Here is a 24,710-nt window from a genome sequence, read left to right on the forward strand (position 1 = left end):
GCATGATCTGGCTCATACTGCCCTCTCCAACTTTCTCTCATAACATTCTGTATTTTCTACAATACATTATTTTTTTCCCTAGGTTTTGAATGGTTTAGCTTCTTCCAGACTATAAGCCTTAAATATATTTGTTGTTTCCTCTAAATGCAATGTTTTTCAACTCCATCTTTCACATCATTTACAGCAGATTAACTACAAAGTAGCCCCAATTCCCCACCTCTCACCATATCCACCTCCTTGCAATATGACTTTGTAGCATTTTCCATCACAGCTAAATTCTATATCAGCACTCATTGTTTCATCTGGTCTGGCCTTGCAAACAAAATGCAGTAGGAAGTGACAACATGCCAATTCTGAACCTAGACTTAAAAATAGCTTTGTTCCCTGTTGATCTTTCTCTTTTTCTCAGAACCCCACCTAACCACCATGGTAGAAGCTTAACGTAACCCAGAGGAACATAAGAAACTGCAGAAGAATTGAGTTAGACCAGAGAGAGACCACAGAATCACTAACGCTGCTTATTTGACCACCAATATGTAAGCAAGCATAGATGAGACCAGAAAAACCACCTAATAACCCAAAGACTTGTGACCAAAATTAAAACTTTACTGCTGTATACTACAGGGTGTTTCTCATTGTTTGCTGCACATTATTATGGATGCAAAAAACATATAGGTAACTGATATTGCATGAACTCCAATTTTCATCCCTCAAAGATATCATCCATCTTGCATCCTATTTTCCTGTGTCCCCAATGAATAACCCCTGAATTTTGGTCTCTCAGAATTTCTTCAACCATTAAGATATTTTAATGCTGTATATATTTACATGATCCCTTTTCCACACCTGCATAGGCTCATGAGGGCCAAGGACATGTTTTTTTTTTTTTTTAAGTACTATACCCACAAGATATCACAGAGTGTCTAACACATGATAGTGGGTCAATAAAAAGAAGTAGAATAAGTACATAAATATATAATGAGAATATCTTTACATTATTCTTGATAAAAACAGGATTAAATGTTGTGCATTTCCATCTCTGTAATGAAATGGAACAAATTTCATTCTTTTTTTTTTTTGCGAGGAATTCTATACAACAGTTAAAAGGAAAATAATGGAGATTACTCATGAAGTGAAATAAAAGAGTGAAGACGTGGCATAAAAAAAAGAAAAAAATGAATGAACATGTAGAAATATGGCTAAATTTTGAAAACAATGTAGAGTGGGGAAAAAAGTTGCAAAAGGAATTGCATTCTGATATTATTTATATACAAATTTCAAAGAAAGCAAGAAAAAGGTACACCCATGCTTGGAAATGTTATCATCAACTTCTGAAAGTACTTATGTCTGGAAAGGTTTGGAGGATGAATGAAGTAGAAGGTGGCAGTGTCTACACATTTAATGTCTTTAAAAAAATGATCTGAAGCGAAAGTGGCAGAACATTAATGTACATTTGAATAGAACTATGCTTATAATAAATATTTTTCTAGGTATTTCTGTATGCTTGAAACTTTATAATTAATTTTTTTAAATAGAGTAGGTTATTTAGAATGATCCTGTTTATATAAATGCATGTGTGTATATGTGTGCATGCATGCATCTGATTAATATGTAGGGTGTGTCTTGTGGCTTTTAATATCATTTAAATTGTCTTCAATCAGCATGACTTATTTATCAAAAAATATAATACATTTATGCTTATTTGGGGGAAAGAGCGTTTGAGATCAAAATCATACCTTAGATAACCAAGTAAAAGTTCAGTATTTTTGATGTCAAATCAGTTGAAAATGGTGCCATTGATATGCATGACTGCTTAAGAAATTTATTGAGAATTAACAGACAACATTACCTTAGCATGTTTTTACTTTCAATCTGCAGTTGCTACATCACCATATATCAACATATCATAATTATAGGGAGAATATAAACACCAATAACTCTATTTATATCAAGAAAAAGAGTGACAGTAACTGTATGTTAAGATCTCAGTTTTGTGAAGAGGAAGGTTACTCAGGTAAGATAATATGTAATACAAATATAACTATTCTCTCTCTTGCATTCAAAAATAGAAGGATAGGGACGCCTGGGTGGCTCAGCGGTTTAGTGCCACCTTCAGCCCAGGGCATGATCCTGGAGACGCCGGATCGAGTCCCATGTCGGGATCCCTGCATGGAGCCTGCTTCTCCCTCTGCCTGTGTCTCTGCCTCTCTCTCTCTCTCTCTCTCTCTCTCTCTCTCTCATGAATAAATAAATAAAATCTTAAAAAAAATAGAAGGATAAAGAATATGGTATCCTAGTGCTCAGCTATATAAGGTATGAGAATTGATGCAAATGAAGCCCTCTGACAAAAAGCAAGATGGGAATCTGGGAAGGTAATTAAGCATGTTGTAGGAGTTTTACCTATTGACAAAATAAGGGGGGTGACTGAAATAGGTTCATTAGATGAAAATATACACATCAAACCCATTTTTATACCTGTTTATATATATATTTTAAGATTTTTATTCATTTATTCTTGAGAGATACAGAGAGATAGAGATAGAGATAGATAGATAGAGAGAGAGAGAGAGAGAGAGAGAGAAGCAGAGACACAGGCAGAGGGAGAAGCAGGCTCCATGCAGGAAGCCCGATGTGGGACCCAACCCGGGTCTCCAAGGATCACACCCTGGGCTGAAGGCGGCGCTAAACCACTGAACCACCGGGGCTGCCGTATACGAGTTTCTAAACAAAATCTTACCAGTTTAGAGAAAGAAAAAATGCAGAAACGGAGAATTCTGATTTCCCAAATTTATCTGTCCAACACCTTCTTCCAACAGGGAATCTTTGTTAAGGAAATGCCCTAGGCTGAGCCAAGCAGCGTAAGATTTAGAATGGCCCAACCAGGAGGTTCTCAGAGATGCATCCTACCACTATCTGTCCATCTCCTCAAGTCAAATTGATAGAAAGTGTCCTTTTTTTGTGTATAGAACAGCCCATCTTTCATCTTCAGCTTTATATCTCTAAAAGCTTATTTCTCAGAAGTAAAATGAGCATCTTAGTTAAGAGAATTGAATTTTAAAACAAAGATTATGACTATCAAACATTGAGGATTCTGAATTCCTGATTATTCTCCGTATTTTATTATTTTTGTTAGGTATCATCTTTCTCTAAAATAATTGGCAGGGAAAATGTTTTAAAGTGTTATTATATTATTTTTGTAAAGTGAAAAGCTGGTCTACAAATAAGCATTCGTGTATGTGTATGTGTCCATAATTCCTAGAAGAAAAAAACTCCAGAAGGATCTACTAATACTAGTTGCCCCCAATGCAGGTGATATAATTAATAACTTTTCTTTATTTCTAATTTTATATATCTTCCAGTATTATGTTCATAATAAAAATTGATCAGATCACTACTGAGAAGGAAAAAAGCACACAAAAAGAAGCAGCACATGCCTTGTTGCTTGTCTGTGAAGGGCAGCACAGAGTCAGACTTAAAAGAAGTAAATTTCAATATAGAAAATGAATGTTAACAGTTGTTAAAAAGGAAAGACAAGCTGAGTGATGTCTAAAAAGTGGGTCTAGGTTATGAGATAAAAACAAAAGGCCAACACTTTTAGAACTTTGTGGTAGAACAGAAACTCAATGGTATATTAAATCTGGGATGGAAAAAAAGAAAGAAGTTGCCTTTATTATGCATTTTAATGATTGATAGGCTTCATTTTCAAGAAATGACTCTAGACACGGGCACCTGAATATCATCTAGATGGTCAGAGTGCCAAATTATCTTGAAAATCCTCAACATAGCAGGTGCAGGCAAAGTCCATCCTGTCCTAGTGATCAGGCAGTAGAATTTGAAGGCAAAACCAGACCTGAATCAGGACTAAGTATTGATCAGTCCCTAATACAGAATATATTAAGAGCTGGAAAAAAATGCTGTTTGAAATGTACTGTGAGATGAATTAGTTGAACAATGTAGTAGAGAAATCCTAGCTGGTACATTTCAATTTACATAGGAGACCTTCTAATATTAAAGACTCAGGTAATATAGTAACAGGTTTGAATTTCGTGATTACCTGCCTCCCTAATCTTTTTAAAAAATATTTTATTTATTTCTTCATGAGAGACACACGAAGAGAGGCAGACATACATAGGCAGAAGGAGAAGCAGGCTCCCCACAGGAGCCTGATGTGCAACTCCATCCCAGGACCCCGAGATCATGCACTGAGCCAAGGGCAGATGCTAAACCACTGAGCCACCCAGGTGCCCCTGCCTTCCTAATCTTAATGTCAGGCAGCATTAAGGCCCCATTTGATGTGCTTCTGAATTCAAAGTGAGACCAGCTGTCATGGTTGGATTTTTCTCTAGGTAAAGATTTTGTTTTGGATTTTGCCATGGTTTGGGTTCTATGAGAAATGAGCACGAATGACTAGAAAGATGTTTCAAAGGTAAGCTAGGGAAATCAGTCTCACTAAAGAGAGAATAATGACAAGAGGGACAGGGAGCAAATGTTAGGATTAGTATATTGCAGGATCCAGTAGTCAAAGTATTGTTGGAGTCCATGGACTGGAGATAGTGAGCTAGACAGTTAACAAGTGGTGTTCTACAGTTGAGAAGTTTGAAAATCCTACGAGTTAAGCTTGACATTTTAGAAAATTGACAAAGTCTTGGAGTCAGCTTGGCAGAGTGATTTTTGGCTAAGTTAGGGTAATGAACAGGGCAATGGTAGACAAGAAATCAGGGAGTTGTGAAGTCAAGTTATTAAATATGAATGCTGATCTCTCTGAAAGCTGAAATCACTAAGAATTATGACAGGAATATTATAGACAAAGTAACAGTGAGCTAGGAGATAAAGTGTTTAGGGAACTATGGGGGTGATCTCAAGAACATGATAACTACATGTGTTGCATAGTCTGATGGCATGATGGTAATGCTCAGGGCACTGGATATGAGGGAGGAATAATCATCTAGAAGAGACACTGAGGAGAAAGGAAGCCTCAATCCCTATTCACAAATCAAGTAGTAAGAGTATAGGAGAAAATAGTTACCAATTTCAGGAAGATACAAAAGAAGCTGCATCCTCAGGTGAAAGTTAAATTTCAGTCAAAGCAACAAAATGAGGAAAAAGTTTAAAACAAAAGTTAAGGGTGGAAGCGTTCAGCAGATAACTGATCTTTGGTTTCTGGACATCCAAGGAAGAATTTCAGCAGCTAGGGGGGTTGCAAAATGGGTTCACAAATGAAGAGATGCATTATGTGTAGATCAAGGTTTGGGCAATGGGGGTGGGGAGAGCTTGGGATTCTAGGCTTATTACAATGCCTTATGTACACCCTAGGGAAGGTCTAACACATCAGAGATAGTGAAGTCAAGGCAAACATTTGGGCAAGGATGTGTGTTTGTCTGTGTGTTTGTGGGAGAACTTTTCAAAACACCCTCTTCATTCCTGCTATGAGAATGTGGAGATGAAGGGAAGAGACAATTTTACCCAGAGCATCACTCTGACACTTCTTTCTGTTAAGTCCAGAGAAGTGGAATATGAAGGCAAAATAACTGGGGCCACAAACGGGACAGACACTCTTTTGGGACACCTGCCATTATGGATGCTTTTGAAAGGCCACCAGTGTGTTCAAAGCCTGACTTATGTTGCAGCAAGGTTTAAAATCTTCCCTTTGCCACTAACTTGCTGTGGGAATTCAAGCCTGCCCTGGAACTATTTTGCCCAGTACTTGGTTTACTGAATATATATTAGCTTTTATTAAAACTAATATTTATATTGATAACAATAGTCAGGACCCTCTCAGTCAGCCAGACTTGCCAAACAGGAATGTCATAAATCCTGATGTTTGACTCAGCCAGATTTCATGTCTTTTTAAGTGAAAACGGTAGGATTACTTTCCACAAGTATACTAAAAATGATACAAAGACCAGAGAGCCTTCCAGAAAGCTGAGAGGCTGACATGGGGCATTGCCTTCCAGCACAGTTGTTTACTTTTGCTTAAAACTGATGAAATAATTAAAATAAATCCTTTGTGTTCAAGAGGAAGTCTAGTAGCTCTTAGGGGTGGGATTTCTGGAAGAATAAAACAAGGGTTACAGGGATCCCTGGGTGGCGCAGCGGTTTGGCGCCTGCCTTTGGCCCAGGGCGCGATCTGGAGACTCCAGATCGAATCCCACGTCGGGCTCCTGGTGCATGGAGCCTGCTTCTCCCTCTGCCTGTGTCTCTGCCTCTCTCTCTCTCTCTCTGTGTGTGTGACTATCATAAAATAAATAAAAATTTAAAAAAAAACAAGGGTTACATAATCTCCATTCATGAAAGAATTGATTTATGCAAAATAATTCATTAATATATAAGTAAAGGTTGATATCTCACCTGCACAATTCTTGAAAAAGGGGGAAAACCCCCTGCATTTGACTGACTGGCGAAATCATGTCTACAGATCCAGTCTCATCCTCATTTGCATTTCTTGATGTCATGGGTAGAAATACTGCCTGGGAGTATAGTATTTCTGACAGAGGATTGTAATCAAAAGCCTACTACTTTGGATAATTCTCAAGCACATTTTTTCCTTGTTCTTTACTCCAGTGTTTTATATATATATATGTGTGGCAAGCCCGTGGTTATAATTGAGCAGAGGCACACATAGAGAAAGTCTTATTTTGAGACTATGTTTCCTACTCACTCTGGCATTGAAGCTGGCACCTGGAAGCTTGCTAGAAAAGTATTGCGCCCCAAGTTAGGCCTACTGAAACAGTACTTGTATTTAGTAAGATCCACAATTGATTCATATACACATTGAAATTGGATCAGCACTCGTCAAATGAATAGAGAGGTAGGTTAAGCCATCAGAATGACTGGCATCAAATCCCAGCTTCACTGTTTTCTAAGGTCTCTGGACACATTATTTTACTCCTCTGATCCTCATTTTCTTTATCTATAAAATTGGGATTATAATTTTACTTGGTAGTTTTGGGAATTGAACTATAGAATATTTTCTTTACGAAGAACTGTTGAAAAAGTTGGTACCTCATTTCAGGAACATATGTCTGCAACATCTATCATAGAAGACATCCTTAGATCACAAAAGTTGAGAGACTTATGGACCTTATTTCTATAAGTTCCCATCATTTCCTCACTCCTACAATAATGAATGGGATAACATAAATATAATAATACCAATTCAGAAACCAGAACAACTTTCTTCCCAAGCACCCATATTATAGATACAGGAAGAGACTCAGTCTCATAAAAGCACACAGGAATGTTCAAGGAAAATGTTCTAACCCAGTTTTCTCAAACAGGTAGGCAAGAACTCTGGAAGTAGCTATACTTTGTAAACCATTCACCAAGAAAAGCCACATAATATATGAACAACAGAGTGAGCGCTGGATTTACTCAAAGTTTGAAGAATTCAGCAACTCATTTCTATTGCTTGGGTTTCTGAGGACCTAATGATGTTGTAATGGCTACAGCCAGAAATCATGAGTTTGGTGGGATTTACACATTGATGATAATAATGGCTACAGTAATAGCAAACTGGGCACATAATTTGGGAAGCCTCCTAACAAATATTATGGAAAAAAGTCTGAGAAGTATCTAATGAACATTAGCTATTATTTTTGAAATATAAGAAGCCACCATAGAAATCCAGTGTTGTAAGTGTATGAGCATGTTTGTGAGGAGAATGTCATTTACTGAATCACCTACTTTGCTGTTGATAAGCATTCACAAGAGAAACATCTCTCAGGTTCTACAGTCAGAGCAATTATGCATATAGGAATAATGGCATGTTTGTATTCCATAAAAGATATAAACTTTATTTAGTTTATAAAGAAACTAAATATTCCATGAAAGATATAAACTTTATTTAGTTTATAAAGATATAAACTTTTTTTTTGTCTTGGCCCCTAGAAAGCTCACCTGGAGTAACTGGATAGGACCTTATCATATTAATTTTTATTTTTTTTATACTCTTTGGGTTTTATTCTCCTTGAGTTCAGCTTACATTTTGAACCTCATTTTTTTCTTTATCCATCTCATCTATTCTAGTAACTACCAGATATCAAGACTTAATTATAAGAGTGAGGTAATTAATAGAGTTTGGCATTTGCACAATGATAGACACATCTACTGATGAAAGAGAGACTAGAGAACCTAAAAGCAGTCCCGAGCATACATACTTGATTTCTTTCAAATTTGGCACTATAGAACAGTGAGGAAAGATTACACTTTTTAAAGGATTGCATTCTTAATATATCTGCTGGCTTAGTTGGATCCTAATAGGAAAAAAAATATTCCATATTGAACCTATACTGAACCATGCAAACAAATAAATAAATAATTTCTAGGTGCATTGCAATTTTAGTAGGAAAGACAAAACAATAAATTATAGAATATAATATATGAACATATCTTTATGAATTCAGGGCAAAACAACATATCATAAAATTTTATAAAAAAAGCATCATCACAGGATATCCCTGGGTGATTCAGCAGTTTAACGCCTGCCTTTGGCTCAGGGCGTGATCCTGGAGCCCCGGGATCGAGTCCCATGTTGGGCTCCCTACATAGAGCCTGCTTCTCCTTCTGCCTGTGTCTCTGCTTCTCTCTCTCTCTCTGTCTCTCATGAATAAATAAATATCTTTTTTAAAAAGCATCATCACATATAGGAAAAGATTGATAAATTGGACCTTAATGGAATTTTAAAATTTCTGTTTATCACAAGTTGTAAGAGAGTGAAAAGGCAACCCCCAAGTAGGAGAAGCTGTTTTCCCATATAAAAGCAACAAAGTGCTCAGATCTAGAATTAGTCACTAAGGAAAAGGAAGACAACTCTAGAAAATGGAAAAGTGACTTAATTTTAAGATTTTGTTTTTAAGTAATCTCTGCAGTCAATGTAGGACTAGAACTTACTGTCCCAAGACCAAGAGTTGTAAGCTTTACTGACTGAGTCAGCTAGCACCTCTAAAAAAATGATTTACATTTCTTAACTTAGGAGGAGTTACAGGTAACCAATACACATGTAAGAAGTTGCTCAACTGCCTTAGCTATCAAAAAATAAATTAAACCAAAATGAGATATGCTTATATAGCCCCCAAAAATGCTAAAATTAAAAAAAAGAATGGAAGTTAATAAATTCAAAATAAATGAAAGATCTAAATGTGAGACAGAAAAAACCATGAAATCCTAGAGGAGAACGCATGCAGCGATGTCTTTGACCTCTACTGTAGCAGCTTCATACTAGACACATCTCTGGAGGCAAGGGAAACAAAAGCAAAAAATGAACCATTGGGACTTCAGCAAGATGAAAACCTTCGCAGGGCACTTGGGTGGCTCAGTCAGTTAAGAGTCTGCCTTTGGCTCAGGTCATAACCCCAGGGTCCTTGGATTGAGCCCTGCATCTGGCTCCCTGCTCAGCAGGGAGCCTGCTTCTTCCTTACCCCTTCCTCTCCCCCAGCTTGTGATCTCTCTCTTTATCTGTCAAATACATAAATAAGATCTTTAAAAAAAAAAAAGATTAAAACCTTCTGCACAGTGAAGGAAACAGTCAACAAAACTAAAAGGCAATCTATAGAATGGAAGAAGATATATGCAAATGATATATCCAATAAAGGGTTAGTATCCAAAATCCATAATAAAATAAATAAATAAATAAAACCAGTTAAGAAGTGGGCAGAAGACATGAACAGACATTCTTCCAAAGAAGATATCCAGATGGCCAGCAGACACACAAAAAGATGTTCAATATAACCCATCATCCCATCATCAGGGAAATAAAAATCAAAACCATGTTGAAATATCACCACACCTTTGTCAGAATGGCTAAAATTAACAACAGGTGTTGGCAAGGATGCGGAGAAAAAGGAACTCTCTTATACTGTTGGTGGGAACATAAACTGGTACAGCCACTCTGGAAAACAGCATAGAGTTTCCTCAAAAACTTAAAAATAGAACTACTCTACAACCCAGCAATTGCACTACTAGGTATGTTACCCAATGGATATAAAAACACTGATTTGAAGTGGCACATGCACCCCGATGTTTATAGCAGCATTTTCAACCACAGTACAATTATGGAGAGAGCCCAAATATCCATTGACAGATGAATGGATGAAGAAAATGTGGTATATATTTACAATGGACTGTTACTCAGCTCTCAAAACTAATGAAATATTGCCATTTGCCACAACAGGAATACAGCTAGAGTGTATTATGCTAGCAAAATAAATCAGCCAGAGAAAGACAATTACTAAATGATTTCACTCATGTGGAATTTAAGAAACAAAACAGAGGAACATAGAGGAAAGGGGAAAAAAAGAGAGAGGGAGGCAAACCAGAAGAGGTTCCTAAAGTTAGAGCACAAACTGAGGGTTGTTGGAAGGGAGGTGGGCAGGGGATTGGCTAAATAGGTGATAGGTATGGGGGGGGGGTGCATGTGATGAGCACTGGGTGTTATATATAAGTGATGAACCACTAAATTCTACTCCTAAAACCAACATTACAACTATATCTTAACTAGAATTTAAATAAAAATAATAAAAATAAAATAAAAATAATAAATAAAAATAAAAATAAAATAAAATATAAAATAAAATAAGACTGGCAATACCAAGTGTTGTCAAGAAAGTATTGCAGCTAGGAGGCTAAATTAATAAAATCAGTATGGACAACAGCTGGTATTATCTTTTACAGTTGCAAATATGCATACCCAAATGCCCTATAATTCTACTCTATGTTATTTACAACAGTGAAATGTATGCACAAATGTACCAAAAGATATATATAAGAATATTCATAAATAATTATTAATCTTTGCCTCTTGAAACAATCCAGGGTTCCCTTGCCAGAAGATGTCATTCATAAACTGTAGTATATTCATACAACAAAATATATAGCAATGGAAATGAATGAACAATGACTACCTACAACAACATAGATGAACCTCACAAACAGTGTTGGCTACAAAACCAGACTTAAAGGAGTATATGCTGTATGGTTTATCCATATGAAATTTAAAAAGCTAATGTTTAATTATAAATTTACAAGCAAGATAGTGGAGAGGAAGGAATAGTAACTGGAAGAGTATAAAGGAGAGGGCATTCTGGGGTGTTGACAATATTCTGGACCAGGCTTAGTCATGCTTCATTGCAATATTTATGTGTTTTATAGTTTTCTATATAGGTTATACTTCTTGGAAAAATATAGTGTATAAATTAATATCTTAAATTATGATAAACATTTCCAGGAGTTGGCACCAAAAATTCTTTATATTTGTATTTACTTTTAAAATATGTGATTCTAATTGCTACTAGGTAACATTGGAGATATGTTGACAATAAATCTCAGAAATTATTTCATCTGATTCCTTAATGCAAACAAATATTTTGTCATAATTCCCAATCCATTTTGTAAATCTCAGAAGCAAAGTCTTTATGGGCTATGCTCATAACTTCCTCAAAACCATTTGTCATATAGCACAAGAGTAACAAATAAGCATTTCAGTTTTGGATTTCTCCCTTAGTTTTGTAAATCAGAAACTCTCAGTTTTGATAGAATGAATACCTTACTTTTTAACATTTGCCTCTCCTACCCCAGCTCAATCTGGCAGCTTAAATGTGCAATTTTATTCAAATGGACCAAAAAGACGAGGTCCTACTGAATATAAGTAGAGGTGGGAGGTGAGAGGAGGCCTGAATTTTCAGACTATCATTTCTGATAAGGCAGATAAATAGATGTCTAGTAGTGATGATGAAGAAAAAAATGAAGTAAAAACATTGGATAATCTGCTTCCCAGTTGATTTTTAAAATACAATAGTGGCTTGCTGTAATTCAACCACATCCCATTGTTTAACACGTGAATTGTTTTTAAAAGCAAAGATGAAGGGCAGTTCGGGTGGCTCAGTGGTTTAACGCCACCTTTGGCCCAGGGCCTGATCCTGGAGACCTGGAATCGAGTCCCACGTCAGACTCCCTGCATGGAGCCTGCTTCTCCCTCTGCCTGTGTCTCTGCCTCTCTCTCTATCTCTCATGAATAAATAAATAAAATCTTAAAAAAAAGCAAAGATGAAGTCTTCTTCTTGATATATCAATTGGTAGTTATTAGTACATTAAGACAAATTCAGAATATTAATTTCACTGAAATATTGTTTAGTGATTTTCCCAAATGATAATGAAAAACCAATACTGATTTATCAACTTTCTTTTAAGAAATTAAAGAAAAAAATATGTATTTTCCCACTTTGGTTAGCTACTTTTTTAATATACATAAAAAAAAGTTTAAAAGCCATCTAGCATTTTCATTTGTAATTAGATATGCATTACCCACTTAACACATACTTCACAATTATCAGAGACTTTACAATTTCCAAATGAGTTTTTAAGTGTTATTTTTAAAGCATCTTTTTCTGATCTTAATTTCTTTTTCAGATATAAATGTATGTTATCACCATATCATCAGGATCATGTACAACTGTTTTTGCTTTTTTTATATATGAAAAAAATTTAAGGACATTTTAAACTGGTCAAAGACCTCTATATTGTAGCTTTCACCTGGAAACCTTTTCGGTTGTGCTGTGACTATGGTTTTTATTCATGTGGAATCCGTTTTACTTTCTCAGTCTAAAAATAAATACATATTTAAAAATTATTTTGAGATGGAGATATGAGAAATTCTGGTCTGTTGTAAGTTGGGTCACCTTGGGCAAATAAGAGAGTTCCCCCACCTTGAATTTCTCCATCTGTAAAACACAGTTTAGAATAGCTTACAAGCATAGAATAAAGATGCACAGCATTGCCAATATAAAATCCTTTGCATTCCTCAGGAAAAAAAAATATGATGATTGTAAATGCCTATATTTATAGCCCTTTAAAATGAATTATTATTGCATTTTAACTTGAACCCTCTAAAATCATCCCTGTGATGTGGAGCAAGAATTTTTTCATTCCATGTAGTAAGTGTGAAAACTGAGGTTTGAAGTACCCCCAAATATGCATACTGTGATTTTAATAACATTAGCAATATCATTACTGTGTCAGACAAATATTTTTATAGGAAAAGTATGTAATGTTTTTAAACTACATTTTATAAACAATTTCAAAATCCTTAACTAAATCCTTAATTTCATTCAAAATATTTCCATTGTTCTGAGGATAAATACTAATGTCCCAACCATGGTCTATTATATTTTAGTTGCATAGCCAGGTCTCTGCTGAGCAACCCATTAACAACTCACAGTCACCCTTACCCTCTGTTCTATATTTAGTAAGTTTTGTCCTGATACCAATCCTATATGAAGTGAATAATATTAACACTCCATTTTATTTATTTATTTATTTTAAAAGATTTTATTTATTTATTCATGAGAGACCAGAGAGAGAGAGAGAGAGAGAGAGGGGAAAGAGAGGCAGAGACCCAGGCAGAGGGAGAAGCAGGCTCCATGCAGGGAGCCTAACGTGATGCCATCCCGGGTCTCCAGGACCACACCCTGGGCTGAAGGCAGGCACCAAACCGCTGAGCTACCCGGGTTGCCCTAACACCCCATTTTATGCCTGAATTAACACTTGTGCACAATGTCACATCATCTGGAGAAAATTCTTCAAAAACAGGCAGTATGCCTCTGGTGCCTCTGCCTAAAAGCATCACATTATGATGAATTTTTGTGTGTTTCTTTGGCATTTCACAGTATCACTCAATCATCCCATTGTTTAGATTGGGCTTGGATATAAAGGGGGTCCAAAATTTGGATGCACCTGCCTCCAAATTATTTTTCAGCCTTTGTCTGGAAAACTAGTCATTTTATAAACATGGCCTTTTGCATTTCTGTTATGATGCCTGGTCTTTTGTCCATCTCCTCATATTTTTTCCAGTATTTGGGCTTATTCACACATCTGCATTTCCTCTTGGCTCTACTTTCAACCTGAATGTTCCTCCACCCACTTATTGTGTCAGGAACACAAACTGATATTCAAGATATTCAAGGCTTAATTCAAGCCACGTTGCTTTTGGGAGACTTCTATTGCCCTTTTTCCAATCCAGGAAAGCCTTACTGTTCCCTACTCTGGGCTGCATTATAGGTTAAGTCTACTTCTCTCACTTCACCTGATATTTTTTTTAAGTAGGTGTAGTGGGTGGTAGGAATGTGGACTCTACATTCCCGACAGCATGGGTTTAAACACTGACTCTGCCATTTAACTATATGTGTGATATAGGGTGAGTCAATGAATTCTTCTATGCCTCAATCTGCTCATCTGAAAATAATCTCACAGGGTTTTTGTGAGGTTCATTGGAGTTAATTCACATAAGAGGTAGAAAAATGCCTGCCCTATAATATGTACTATAGAAATGTTAGTAATTTCTTTCTTTCTTTTTTTTTTTAAATTGCACTTAAGGTTTCAGTTGTCTGCCCTGTGAAGACAGGGAGTAGCTATTTCTTATCTATCATTTAATCTTTAGGCCCAGCACAAGGCTAGATGCATATAAACAAGGTGTTTTCTGGGTGGTTGGTGGATGAATAAATGAATGGTCAGTTAGGAGGCTCCAATGTAGCTACCTTTCCCTCTGCAATCATGGGACTACCTTATTTGAAATAGTATCTGTGACTAAATAATAACCAGTGCATAACCAAAAACCCCTATTCATGAGTACCTTTTATCCTGAATGTTTATCTATTCATTAGTAGAGCTGTATTATTACAAGAATCTCAAAAAATATATATAGCTCAGTGAAATCTTAGGTTTATTTCGAAACACCTATCTTTTTTTTCTCAAGGCTGACATTTTAAACAGCAATGACAGATGCAATGTTCTCTCACACAAGTACAGAGTAATTCATTAACATACACATGAAAGGAAGAAGTCTACATTCAACCTTTTCTACCAAAGTCCTTGAGAAATAAAAGAGATTCAAAGCAGCTACAAGTGTAGCTTGTAAAAAGTCAAACTGGTTTTATCATACAAGAATACCAGGTTGGTAGCAGGAGCTTTTGGTAACTAGACACCTGCTGCATTTGCTTTAAGGTTGAGGTTGAGGGGAAGAAGGAAGAGCTTAAAATAGAATCTACCTGACAATTTGAAATGACATAATCTTATGTAGAAGAACTGAAGGGGAATTTTGTAATCAGATAATTCAAAACATACCTTTAATAAGTCCACAGAGATGAATGTCTTGTCTGGGTAATGTAGCTGGTTAAAGACAGATTTGATTTAGGAGTATATTTTATAATAGGTAGTTTTGTATACATGGGCTGCATTGTAGCATGGTTTCATGGTGGGATGAATCAGGATGAGGCAAAGTGTTATAGGCTGAGTCTAAAATAAACTCTGAAGGTGTTTTCGAATTGCTGAACATCAGGATAAAAGTTACAAACAAAAGCCATCAAATATCTAGAGGTATGTACCTACAGAGTCTTTCCCAGGGACAGGTTAGGTTCTGAAAGGCTATTCATAGTTCATTTGTTCTGAAGGTCAAAGTGACACTATACAATTGACTGCCAACCAGTAGGAAGCAGAGTTGTTGACACAATTTTCCTTTGATGTATAGCTTTGTTCTTACTATAGAAATTCATATGAGTAGGGCTTCTGGACCTAATTTTTCTATCAATAAATAGATCAATTATCTTATATTAAATGTTTAGTGCCTGTCTTACTTTGAGTCCCTTAGAAGCAGAGCCTGAGGCAGATATTCAAGTGTGTGTGATTTAGTGAGAGAACACTCCCAGGATAAAGGGAAGGAGGGAGGGAAGCGGGAGAGAGCCTGGGCAGGAGCTAAGCAAGAAGGGGCTGGTTCTCAGCTGTTGTCTGGTTTCAGCCTGATGGAGTCTAGGGTGTAACTGGTAGACCAGGTGCAGTTGCAGTTATTAAAAGCTGAGGATGGGCAGGCTGTCCATTAAATGGAATCCGGACAGGGTTTCAATTTACCATCAGGCTTATATTGTCAAGCTATCTGTCCTGAAGATATGGCTTAATATTTAGGCAATTACTATGCCAATAGCAAATTAAATTAAAAAAGAAGCACACAGGTTTTGTGTGGGCAGTGTTTGGGAAGGATACTATAACATGAAAGGCATGCGCTTTAGAATTTCAACTTTTATACTGAAGTTTCAATTGGTTCTCTAACACTACTTTTAAAAAGCCCCATTCTCGTAGCATTTCAGCCTTCTAATCTGTAAAATAGAAACAAGAATAGTATCCATCTCCTATGGTGGTTACCTGGCTCAAGAAAGTTAGCATATTTCAAAGCACCTAAAAGTCTTGAAAACAAGAAGAAGGAACTGGTCTGGAGAAAGTTTTAAAATGTAAATTAGAAGATTTTTCTATGAGTAACTATAGCAGTTTGAAATATGTACATGTTTGGCCAAATTGAGGGATGTGATTAAAAATAGCAAGAAAAATTAGAGCTTTCATTTCACAAATGCTCATAAAGGACCGGGTCTTTGTAATCATTACCTCAGACAATTCAGTCATTGTCCTGTGGCTGATGCTATAATTTCCATTGTATTGTATTCATAACAGAGACTTACTATTGTTTAGAGTTGGCCTGATTTTACCACTAGATATATGAGAGAGAGAATTTGAACTCAGATCTGTCTGTATCAAAAATCTTAACATTCAACTATCATTGTTATTCAACCTACCAAAAGCTTTTTCTACCAAAATGGGCATTGTTGGAAATCTATGAAGGTGGTGGTGAGGAATTCAAATTAAATTGAAGATACAGGAATGCCTGGGTGGCTCAGTGGTTGAGTGTCTGCCTTTGGCTCAGGACGTGATCCTAGGGTCCTAGAATTGAGTCCCATATCAGGCTCCCCAGAGGGAGCCTGCTTATGCCTCTGCCAATGTCTCTCTACTTCTTTCTCTGTCTCTCATGAGTATATAAATAAAATCTTTTTAAAAAATAAATAAACTGAAGATACAGGATTTGCACTTTAGGAACTTTCCATTTGGCTGGAGACTAGCATTCAGACTCGAATTTCTGTGTGAAAAGAACCTTAATACATAATACTTAACAAGGAAAACTTACTTTTTTTTTTCTTTTAATAATTCTGATGAAAAAATCTAACTGAAATGATGAATTATGATACTATTTTTAAAATAGTAATAAAAGACATGTAACAAAATTTACCATTTTGATCACTTTAAAGTGTACAATTTAGTGGGACTGAACACATTCAGATTGTGTAATCATTACTACCTTTCATCTCTAGAACTTTCCATCTTCCCAAACTGAAACTCTGTATTAATTAAATGCTAACTCCAGATTCTTTCCTCCACTCAGGCTCTAGCAGTCACTGCTCTGCCATCTGTCTCTATGAATTTGCCTTTCTAGTTACCTCAGATAAGTGAAATCATATAATATTTGTCCTTTTGTGTCTGCCTTATTTCATTAGCAGGATTTTTTCAAGGTTCATACATGTCGTATCTGACTTTTATTCCTTTTATTTATTCATGAAACACACAGAGGGAGAGAGGCAGAGACATAGACAGAGGGAGAAGCAGGCTCCATGCAGGGAGCCCGATGTGGGACTTGATACCGGGACTCTGGGATCACACCCTGAGCTGATGGCAGACACTCAACCGCTGAGCCACCCAGGCATCCCAACTTTTATTCCTTTTATAAAGTTGGATAATACTCTATTCACACACCCCACACATACTCCCACCCCCCACACCCACACACACTACATTTTATTTATGTTATGGACATTTTTTTTTTCTACCTTTTAACTGTTGAGAATAATGCTGCTATGAAGATGGGTATACAAATAATCTGTTCAAGTCCTGTCTCAATCTTTGAGGGATACACACAAAAGTGTAACTGTTGTGTTATGTGGTAATTCTGTTAAATTTTTGAGGAACTGCTATATTGTCTTTCACAGTAGCTCTACCATTTTACATTCTAAGAATCAATGCACAAACTTTCCAATTTTTCCACATCCTTGCAAACATTTGTTATTTTCCAGTGTGTGTGTATGTGTGTGTTTTAATAATAGCCATTCTAATGGGTGTGAAGCAGTATCTTTTTATAGTTCTGATTTACATTTTCATAATCATTACTGGTGTTGAGCGTGTTTTCTTAGGAAAACTTATTCTTGATGAGGTATGTCCCTTCTACCATTTTCTCTCTTGTTTTTGTCTTTTTCTCTCTTCCCTTTCTCTCTTTCTTTAATAATAAACATTTCTCAACCTGTCTATAGATTTACATGTGGATACAAATGTGATTTTTTGGATGAGATTTCAGAAAATCTGTTGCAAAATTAATACCTTATATTCTAAAATGAGATCAGAAGAAAGGATTTGTAAGTCACCAACACTTTTTTGATTCATTCCTAAGATCCTTGTGTAAACCACCTGGAGTAAACCACAGAGAGCTGCACGGCAGTGGGTGGCAAAGCTAAATCTGGCATTTTCACCTTTTTTTAAAGCTATACTTTACTACACAGAATGAATAACTAGCTTAAATGAGTTCACAGGGTACTTATGAAATACAAGAAATGGAGGGAAATAATGCTAAATTAATAAAATGTGCTGGTTATGTTTAGGGTTGGTTCAAAGGAAGAGAGATAATCACACTCCAGTAAATCTCTGGACTCAGCAGGAAACACTTCAGGCATATGGCACCACTACACGTCCTGGACAGAGAGATGAGATGGTGTGGTTTTTGTTTTTGTTTCTCTAAATTTCAGACTTGGAACCCCAGATCCTTCAAGTTTGCAGAAGAAAGATCAGTTAATGGATATAGGCCATCCTACTTTCTGCATGAATAGTGAAAGAAATGCTTTTAAAGATCAACAGTCATATATCTTCAATCCAAAAAGGAACATTTTATCAAGAGACAGGATAGTCAGGGAAAACAGAAGAACTGATTTCTCCCATTCATTCAAATAAAAGTCTGTAATTTCTTCTTAATTTAAATCTTTTCTCTGTCTCTCTCTTTTTTTAGCAAACACATTGTAACTTAAAGAGGCTTCTAGTTATTTTTTAAAAAGATTTATTTATTTATTTATTTGAGAGAGCTCGAAAGCACAAATGGGAAGGGCAGAAGGAGACGGAGAGAGAATCTCAAGCAGGCTGTGCTGGGTACAGAGCCCAACATGGGGCTCCATCTCATGATGCTGAGATCATGACCCCAGCCAAAACCAAGAGTCTAATGCTTAATCAATTGTGCCGCCCAGGTTACATGCATTTTTAAAGCAGAATAGGGTAAGAAATAATGTAGAGAATTTAAAAACACATTTTTCTTTAAAAAAAAAAGAGATGAAGAAAAGGAAATCTACAATTGTAGTAAATACAGTGCATTAACTTCAGGCATAGGTATTCAGTTGTTGTCAAGAATAGAATCTATAGCTCTATAGAGTAATTGTGCTGTGTGAATTTTCCTTTACCAGAGTGTCAGATTTATCCTACAGATTCTGATCCAAATCACGTGCATCTTCTAGGGTCAATTCCTATCCAACCAGGAGAAATAAATAATTACTGTGGTAAAGTCATTCAAAATCTCTGAAGCAATTATTTCTTTCTACAAGTTTCTGATCAGCATTTTGTTCTCTATTATTTTCCAAATAATGATCTTAAGCAAAATACAGAAATCAAGTATTGTGATTATCTTTATCCTAAGTTTTAAAATAGCCTCCACCCTTTGTTCATATTCCACTTCATTATCTATCTATCTATCTATCTATCTATCTATCTATCTACACACATATATAAAGACATTTGGATACATTTAGCAAAGTATGTGTGTACATATGTGTGTATATGACCATAAATATATATATGTGTGTGTGTATGTATACCCTATATATAATGCTTGTGTGTGTCTGTGTGTATTTATGTATATGTATATGATATGTGACTAAATACACACACACACACATATTCAGAAACAAAATCATTCCCAAAATAGCCAACATAAGAGGAACTGTATACGAAGCAAGGGATCTTTGGAACACAATACTTGCAATGAGAAACATACTCAATTATTAATTCATGTATCTACTGATGACTATAGTAGTTTTGAAAGGTAGGCTCTGGACATATATTTTATTTAAAAATTTCAAAACAATTACTTTTTCAAAGTAGCAGATAGAATATACATTTCCATGAGCACCCAAAGATTAGCTACTAACTCTTTCGTCCCCTGATTTATCCTCTGAGGTGGGCAGGGGTGGAGGAGGGGTGAAGGAGGAAGTGTAAGGAGAGAAATTAAAAAAAAGAGAGAGAGAGAGAGAGAAATTCAAGGCTTCTTTTCCATCTACATCAACAGATATAATTACTTTCAATCAAAGCTATTCTTGGATCCAATATGAAACATTTCAGTCCCTGGAAACACTACATATAAAGGATATAAGAGGCAATATGTCTATTGTTCATCTGCTAATGTCCTCAAATGTCACCAAGGTAATTACTTGGATGACATTTATGTGATGCAGCTGGACATTGTTACAGTTAATATAAAGCCTGCCTTTGGCAACCACTTTATTTCCACCTACATCAAACTGTAGGTGCATAATCACTTTTCCTGGGAGAACACCCACCTCTCACAAAAGACATCTCTGCCCTCAGCTTTTTCTTTCTGTGTTCTACACACTAATATATATTGCAAAAGAAGAAGAAGAAAAAAAGAAAAAAATAGTTATATGCCATATATCTTTTTCTTAATATTTATATCTGGAACTTTTAGAGATGTTTCTAAACATAATTTATAAAATATAATAACACTGATATTTTCTTTTTTTTTTAATTTTTTTTTAATTTTTATTTATTTATGATAGAGAGAGAGAGAGAGAGGCAGAGACACAGGCAGAGGGAGAAGCAGGCTCCATGCACCAGGAGCCCGATGTGGGATTCGATCCTGGGTCTCCAGGATCGCGCCCTGGGCCAAAGGCAGGCGCCAAACCGCTGCGCCACCCAGGGATCCCATGATATTTTCTTTTTTTAAAAGAGGATTTTGACTATCCCCAAAAGTATGAATTCATAAAATGCACAATTAAAACTTTTTATCTCTGTAAATTAATCACTCTCAAAGAACAGATGATTGACAAATCCAGATTTTTTTCCTAATATGAACATAAAAAATATATTGTATTAAAAAAAAAACCACAGAGATTAGATTCTTCCCCACAAACTCACATGCAAATTGGAGCTTTGCCTTCCGACTCAGAATCGTCCCTAGTGAGTTGGTGGCCAGGCACTGGTATATGCCAATATCTTGATCTGTACGGGGGCTACTGATGGCCAAATTGCCTCCATCCAACCTGTAGTGATAACTCATGATAAAATCAATATCTGTGCCATTTTGCTTCCACCTTCAAGGAAAAAAAAATCAAATTATGTTATAATATACAGAGGTAATCACTCCTACTAGTCTTAAACGACATGCAATTGTAACTGCTAGGACCATTTACACATGTAAGCATATATATATATATATATATATATATATATATATATATTTGCTAGGATTATTTAAAACAACAGCAACAAACAACAAACATGGTTACATATGGAGAAAATCCTTCAGTTTCATCAAAGATGATTGTCTTCGAGCTCAGTGTTATTAATAACTAGGTTATTTGAAATATCATCCACTCTTTATGAATAACAAACATTCACCCATATGTGTACAAAGAAGGAGCATACGTTTTGACATGGGAAGTGAAACTGAGACATTCAGTCAATGACGCTGGCCATTCTATTCCTTCAGAGACATTTCAAATAACATATACCATACCTGAACTCCCACAACCGATACTAAAAATTTAGATGTTGAAATGACTTAGAGATAGAAATCCAAAAAGCATTTATTACAACTGGCATAAAGAAAGTCAGCAAAGATTTTATAATGCCAATTTGAGGCTGATAACAAAACAATAACAATCTGACTACTTTAGAACACAATTGTCTCTGTTAATCTCTTACTTGGAAAATTAATTACACCAAATATATTTCACCAGTACTTAGAAATGCCAACCTAAAATTATACTTTTACAAAACAAATGCAATTTGGGAAGTTTTTATTTTAGGCAGCAAAAGTTCTCTTGGTCTACCTATTAGTCAACAATTCTTTACTACATGAATGAAGTAGCAGAAGGCCCTTACAGGTATATTTATTTTCAAAGAACTGTAAGACGTCTTAGAAAATTCCATTTGGGGGATCCCTGGGTGGCGCAGCGGTTTGGCGCCTGCCTTTGGCCCAGGGCGCGATCCTGGAGACCCAGGATCGAATCCCACATCGGGCTCCCGGTGCATGGAGCCTGCTTCTCCCTCTGCCTGTGTCTCTGCCTCTCTCTCTCTCTCTCTCTGTGACTATCATAAGTAAATAAAAATTAAAAAAAAAAAATTAAAAAAAAAAAGAAAATTCCATTTGGTCATTTTAAGATGAATGAATACCACTAATTATTTCTAAATAAACCCACATTCCCCTTCTTTCTCCCCCTAACTTTTAGAAAAAACAAATGAATGGCTTTTTCCTATGGAACATAGCTAATTTTCAAACCATGTATTTTCAGAATCCATGCCAGGTTTGCTGTGATTTTCCCTTTCATGTTAAGATCATATTAAAAATATTTTGATGAGGGTGACTAACTATAAGAAAGAAACTTTCTTTCTTATATACATTTTAGAGTATTGTTCCATATGTCCTTCCATGACTTCTTTAGGAACATCTTGAAAAATCCATTGTAGAGAATATGTCAAATGTCTACCATAGTCAAAAAGAAATACAAACTTGGGTAATCCTCTAGTCTATTAAAGATGAGAAGTGATTGACCAATATCAAATCAATCAGAAGTTTTCCATCAACTTTAAAATTATTTAGTCAATTCTAATGTATCTCAATTTCCTTTTAATAAAAAGAAGTTGAGAGGCAATAGCCAAAACCAATGTATTTCAATTACCTGAACTTTGTCAAGATTCTTTTTCTAAAGAATTTTGTACAGTTTTTTGCTTTCAGTGTTAGGAGAAAAAAAAATATAGAAACATTTTCTTTCTTTAGGCCTACCCCAAGACTCCTCTATTCTCCTCACCAGCTCCATAATACTGTCTTTCACAATTTGCTTACAGGGCATGATCTTTGTACCTCCATGCTTCCTTTCATTTTTAAAGCAAGGATATACCACACTTAGTTTGCCAGCTCTCTTTAATTTTGGAATCAATCGCTGAAATAACTGCTGTCATCGTTACATGCTCCTAATTAAGCTTGGTAATTGTTTTTCAACACAAATTCGAAGTTGTTGGCTTAGCTGCAGCAAATGAATTTTTCACAGTATCCCCATAATCATTCTCATCACTATGGTACAATGATTATTAAACTGTGCATATAGATCAGGGGTTCAGCTCCTGGTGTGGGCTTTGTCCTAATTAATATGTTTAAATCAATGGAGAAATAGTATTAATGAATTCAAGTGATGGTCATAAACACATTACTGATAGGATTGCATACCCAGGAGAATTTTCCTACAATGCAAAGTAGGGAATGTGCTTTAAATGATTATTTTTAGCATCTGAATTAATATCATATTCATTCCAGGAAACATAATGAATTTGAACTAAAATATTGACCTTTTTCTGGAGAACATCCTTCAATATTAAGTAGGTAAGCCCAGTATGAAGAATACAATGGCTGGGGGCCATTTTTTGTTGTCCTTAGATAATATGCATGTCTGTGTCTCAGAACTGGGGCTCATTATAGAATTATATTTGTTTTTTTTTTCTTTTTTTAGAATTATATTTGAGTGCCTGTTAAAAGGGCTTATTTAAGGGCTTATTTCTGAGTCCATTTCTAGACTTCTGAAAGAGAACTCCAAAACTTAAATTTGTAACAGTCTTCTGGATGATTTTAATATGCACTAAATTTGACACCATTGACGTTGTGGAAAGAGTTTTTGACCTAACTTTGGCATTCCTTTCTTGTGTATCCCTGGATAAGTCATCAAATTTCTTCAGGAATCATATCCATCAATTATAAAATTTGCACAATAATATATATCCTGCTTTATCCCATGGGCTAGTTAATAATATAAAGTGAGAAAATAAACAAAGAGAATAGAAGGGCAGAGTGACCAATGCTATGAGTTTTACTCAGAGACATCTAGACCTTCTCAGACTTGAGAATGTCTTCATGAGGGAGGCCTGGGTGGCTTAGTGGTTGAGTGTCTGCCTTTAGCTCAGGGTGTGATCCCGTGGTCTGGGATTGAGTCCCACATCGGGCTCCTTGCAGGGAGCCTGCTTCTCCCTCTGCCTATATCTCTGCCTTTCTCTCTCTGTGTGTCTCAAATAAATAATAAATAAATAAATAAATAAATAAATAAATAAATAAATAAATAAAATCTTAAAAAAAAAAAAAAAAGTATGTCTTTATGACTTGAGTAGAGCTGACCAAACTAGAGGAAAGAACTTCCTCTGGTGATCAGGTGAAGAGGAGATCCATCGGATATCCCTTACAACATTCAAAGACCTTCTTCTGATAAAGTGTATCCTGCATAGAAACCATTTATGTGCGTGTTGCTTCATTTTCCCAAAAATAAATATTCTGAGCTGGAAATAAGTTCATTGCTATCTGATTATCTTAGACTTTTAAGTATAAGCAATCTTACCCAAGTATAAACTTTGGGTAACCCATTTTCTTTCCCTTTGCAAAGCTTCCTCTTTAATTCTCATGTGTTACCTGGTGCTTAAAAAATTAAGAGTGATCCTTTCCATGAGAAAGATTTGTTCACACTTGCCTCATATTTCTGTAT

The 24,710-nt window shown here is 35.8% G+C and overlaps 1 protein-coding gene across 1 annotated transcript in view; it reads right to left on the reverse strand.

Moving 5' to 3' along the window:
* CNTN6 (contactin 6) overlaps nucleotides 1-21,259 on the reverse strand; it is a 155,622-nt gene extending 134,363 nt beyond the window's left edge. Inside the window, 1 exon segment of the mRNA XM_055344121.1 lies at nucleotides 21,103-21,259. Coding sequence (XP_055200096.1) covers nucleotides 21,103-21,244 — 142 coding nt within the window. The 5' untranslated portion in view covers nucleotides 21,245-21,259.
* Nucleotides 21,260-24,710: the final 3,451 nt, after the last annotated feature.

This window comes from Nyctereutes procyonoides, unplaced genomic scaffold, assembly GCF_905146905.1.
Source record: "Nyctereutes procyonoides isolate TBG_1078 unplaced genomic scaffold, NYPRO_anot_genome, whole genome shotgun sequence".
Taxonomy (NCBI): Eukaryota; Metazoa; Chordata; class Mammalia; order Carnivora; family Canidae; genus Nyctereutes; species Nyctereutes procyonoides.